The 4,088-nt window shown below is 41.7% G+C and overlaps 1 protein-coding gene across 1 annotated transcript; it reads right to left on the minus strand.

Moving 5' to 3' along the window:
• Positions 1–2,358: 2,358 nt before the first annotated feature.
• On the minus strand, positions 2,359–3,375 carry LOC148030663 (uncharacterized). The gene has a single exon (XM_087687299.1). It carries the CDS (start codon positions 3,373–3,375, stop codon positions 2,359–2,361), a length of 1,017 nt encoding a protein of 338 aa, XP_087543425.1.
• Positions 3,376–4,088: the final 713 nt, after the last annotated feature.

Genomic DNA, 4,088 nt, shown 5'->3' on the forward strand with positions numbered 1-4,088 from the left:
ATCCATATAAACCATGGAAAACTACATCCTTTGTCTACTAAATCCCATTGTTAAGTCCTATTGCAAATAATAGGAGGTAAGATGTTTCAACAAGTACCTTTCCACTCATTATAGAATGAATGATACTAATTCATGGAGCACTATTGTTGCTCCACATTGTAGAGAATACACTATTCTTCAAGAAGAGCTTTAGGAATCCTCCATAATAGAATCTATCTAAGATTCGATTCACTCTTTTGAGACTTTAATCTTCCGGTATATTGCCATCATCCTTGTCATTAACTTGAGGTTGAGTAGCTAGAATATGAACATGCACATGTGTAGATACAGTTCACAAAACCAAAAATAACAAAGCTTAGTATGATTGAGTGGCAAGGGAAGAGGGATATGTGAAAATAAGGTGGTCAAGAGCAATTGTTTAGATTATGTTAGCAATAATAGTAAGGGCGGATTCACAATGGGGTGGCGGAAGTGAGTGATGTGGAACTCCTTGTCCGGGTGGAAGACTTTACATTTTTCTCCTGCCGTCGCCCTTCAATTCACATGGAGACGGCGGTAGAACGGTATTCACACTGCCGCCGCCCCTTGAATTCACACGGAGGCGGCGGAAGCAAACAAAGTGATTTGGTAATTTGAAGGTCAAAACTAACAAAAAAATAGCAAATCACAATAAAAATTAACCGTAATGAGAGACCAGGATTACAATGCTTATAGACCAGAAAAACAAACAAGGTTTAACCATAATGAGAGAAAAGGATTATAAAGCTTATAGACCATAATAAGAAATAAAATACTATGTCCACCAATGTCAGTCAATACTGATGAGAAGTTATTACAAATCATGAAACTTGAGCTTCAAAGGAAGATGAGGATGTATCTGCATCGGAAAGATTATCACCAAAGAATTCTTGAACTCATTTCTTTGAATGTGTCCTATACATTGATCTTGCAATGTTGTTGCGTCATTTAGCACCAGATCCGAAATCATGTTGTACGGTTCTTCCTCCACAGTCGTCTTCTTGTTGTGCTCGTTGAATTGCATCTTCTGGTTGGAGGGGACAGATAGCTTGAATTTCGGCCATAGAAGTTACTGCTGTTCTTTGATCCTCTTCCATCGAACTGCCAAGTTGTAAGCACGCTTCTGCTTCACGCACCCAATCCATGTCAAAAGAGTCACCATGACGGATACAAATATTATGTAAGACAAGACATGCAGCTACAAGACTAGGCACGTGGTGAAGGTCCATATCACATCTTTTGAGCAAGATGCGAAACCTTGCCTTCAACATGCCAAATGCTCGCTCTACAGGCATCCTAGTGCTAGATTGTATGAAGTTCCAATAGTACTTCATGTGTGATAAGCCTTCCTTACATCCCTTAAAGGGCACCAACATGTATGGTCGTGCAGGATAAGCACAATCGCCAACCAAACAGTAATTGCCCAACAAACCCCTAACACATCTTCGCTAGAGTTCACTTCTTGTGAAGTTCAAAGAGTCGTGGATGGAGCCAGCCCAACCCACATCATAGTCCCAAATTGAGCAATTTGATGCAACCGTTAATTGCAAAAGGATTGAATGAAACCCTTTGCGATTAAAGTAATCCTCATGGTTCTCTCTCGGTGCAATAATAGGAATGTGCGAACCATCGATAGCTCCTATGACATAGGGGATGCCTCTAATGGCCTCAAAGTCTCTTGATAGTTTCTCAAATCTAGCTCCAGAAGGCCACTTGATATACATATCTTTTAGGCCTGATGATAAGAAAGCTCTACAAAAATCTAAGACTATGCCACAAGCTGTGCTAGTGGCACATCCATATAGGTCACCTAAGACCTCCAAAGCTGTACCACTAGCTAGCCTATGCAAAGCAATAGATACAGAGTCTCAATGCTCAAGGTTTCACGCATATTGATTCGTTTTTTCTTCAATTGTGGAGCAAGTTTGCCACACAAGTATTGGAAGGTCTCTCTACTAATGCGAAGGCGTTTCTTGAACATGCTTGCTGAGTAAGAACCTAGCAAGAAGTGCTCAAGAAAATGTTTGGCCCGTGGATATGCCCAAGCTTTTCTACGGGTGTGCCCTATCCAACGATTTATACTTTTTTTTGCATGCATACATCGACCCATACACTCAACTAAGTACAACCACATTTGTAACATAGACTCTTCATCACTCATGGGGGGTGGTGATAGAAGCTCAGTAATCGCAAGAAAGCATAACCATGCACAAAACAATGCAATTCTTCTTGGGATGGCCATGTCCACCTGCAAAAATATGCAACACACATTATTTAGATTTCTCATTGCTTACAATATTTCACACCAACACACTAGAAGATATAAATAACATTGCAACATCATTTTGATGCATTCAAAAATTTGACCATGGTAGCATGGAGGGCAGCTAGTAGATCCAAACGTTTGTTTTCGGTGGCCTCCTGATGAATAGAAGACTCCTTCAAATGATCAAGTAGAGCACGGCCTATGTTGGCCATCTCATTCAAGGAGTCCTCTATTTTGGCAGGTCCCTGACATCCTGATGGAGGTGTAGGTTGAACCTTGGCAGTGGAGTTTTGTGGTTTCCCCTCCTCATTTTCCTCATCTATTTGTGTGTCTAGGGGGTCATTACATGACACAGAGCTAGCATGTGATACACTCTTTACCTGTGCTCTATTGTGATAATATTCGTCTACGACATCAAACCATTTACAAGTGTATTTTCTATTGTTACCAGACACACTATTGTGAGCTTTGTCTACCCTGTATTGGCCTAAAACATGTGCCCACTTCTTCCTACATGCTTCGCTATCTTTGTCAAAATCATGATAAGTAGCAGATAGTTTATCTGCCACTTTTGCCCATAAATTAACCCCCTGTTTTTGAGGGTTGCTAAATTCATGGCTCATGCCACCTCGCACGTGGATTAGCTGATCCACCCAAAAATCTTTCCATTTTCCTTTGCTTTTATTGTCGAGGTCGTCGTCTTCGGTAAGGTCAACTGCTGGCGCCTTCTTCTTGGATGCCCTTGGCCTCTTGGATGAAGCAGACTCTTGCACTTCGTCCCTGTGGTCTGCCCCATGCTTCTTTGAAGTTTTGGCTCGTGATGGTGTAGTTTCTTTCGTTGGATTTGGAGGTGAATTTTTTGATGGTTCGTGATGAGGACTTGGTGGCTTAAAAGCCACATTTGGAGGTGGGGGTCTAAAGAAGAAGGGAGAGGCGGGAGAGGGAGAGGTTAACATGGCTGTAAAGCCATGAGGAGGCATTGGAAAATGTGCGAATGAGAAGGGGTATTGTGGTGGCGATGTAAACATTTGGGAGAGAGGTGTGTCATCCTCCATTTGAGAATCAAATGGTTGAGAGTGAGTAGGGTCCATAAAATGTACCTGAAAGAAAACAAAAAAGAATTAGTCATGATAAAAAATTTATCCTTCAAACAAAATTACAAGCATAAAAAAGAGAGGCCTTTGGTGGAGAGATGGGAGAGAGAGAGGCCAAAGAGAGGGCATATGGTGGAGAGAGAGAGAGAGAGGCCACATGGTGGAGAGAGGGAAAGGCCATATGATGGAGAGAGAGAGAGAGAGAGACAGAGAGAGCAATGCCATTTGGCGGATAGAGGGAGAGAGAGAGAGGGTGTATGGTGGAAGAGTGAGAGGCCATTTGGTGGAGAGTTGTCATGTAGAGGATGTAGAAGCCAAAGAGGGCCAAAGAAATTGGCAAGTACCTTCGAAACCTTGTTGGTTTGCACCTGCACATCACAATTGAAGCAAATGTGTTAGTATGCTATTGAATAAACCAATTGTGCAATCAATAAAAGCTTGAAAAAAAAAAGCTCAAACTTCAAAGGTGGTCACCGAAATTGCTTGATAGAAGGGCAAACAAGTCTTGATTTGGACAGAATTTCCTCACAGCAGCTTTTTCACAGTGGCAAAGGAAGTACAACACAAAGCTTCAATTTATAGGAAAAAAATGCAAGAGCTCCTTGAACAATGTGTAGACGTTGGAAAATGCAACCGTTGGAACTTGGGCGTGGGTGTTTTGGTTTGTTTGTGTGAAGAGAGAGACAAACGTTCATTTCTGGTGATGAAAC

This window comes from Lygodium microphyllum, chromosome 10, assembly GCF_053477565.2.
Source record: "Lygodium microphyllum isolate KBCC chromosome 10, Lygodium_microphyllum_v1.1.10, whole genome shotgun sequence".
NCBI classification, from domain to species: Eukaryota; Viridiplantae; Streptophyta; class Polypodiopsida; order Schizaeales; family Lygodiaceae; genus Lygodium; species Lygodium microphyllum.

Bases quoted from the DNA above. Each gene is read 5' to 3' on its own strand.
- LOC148030663 (XM_087687299.1), bottom strand. From the start codon at position 3,375: ATGGACCCTACTCACTCTCAACCATTTGATTCTCAAATGGAGGATGAC.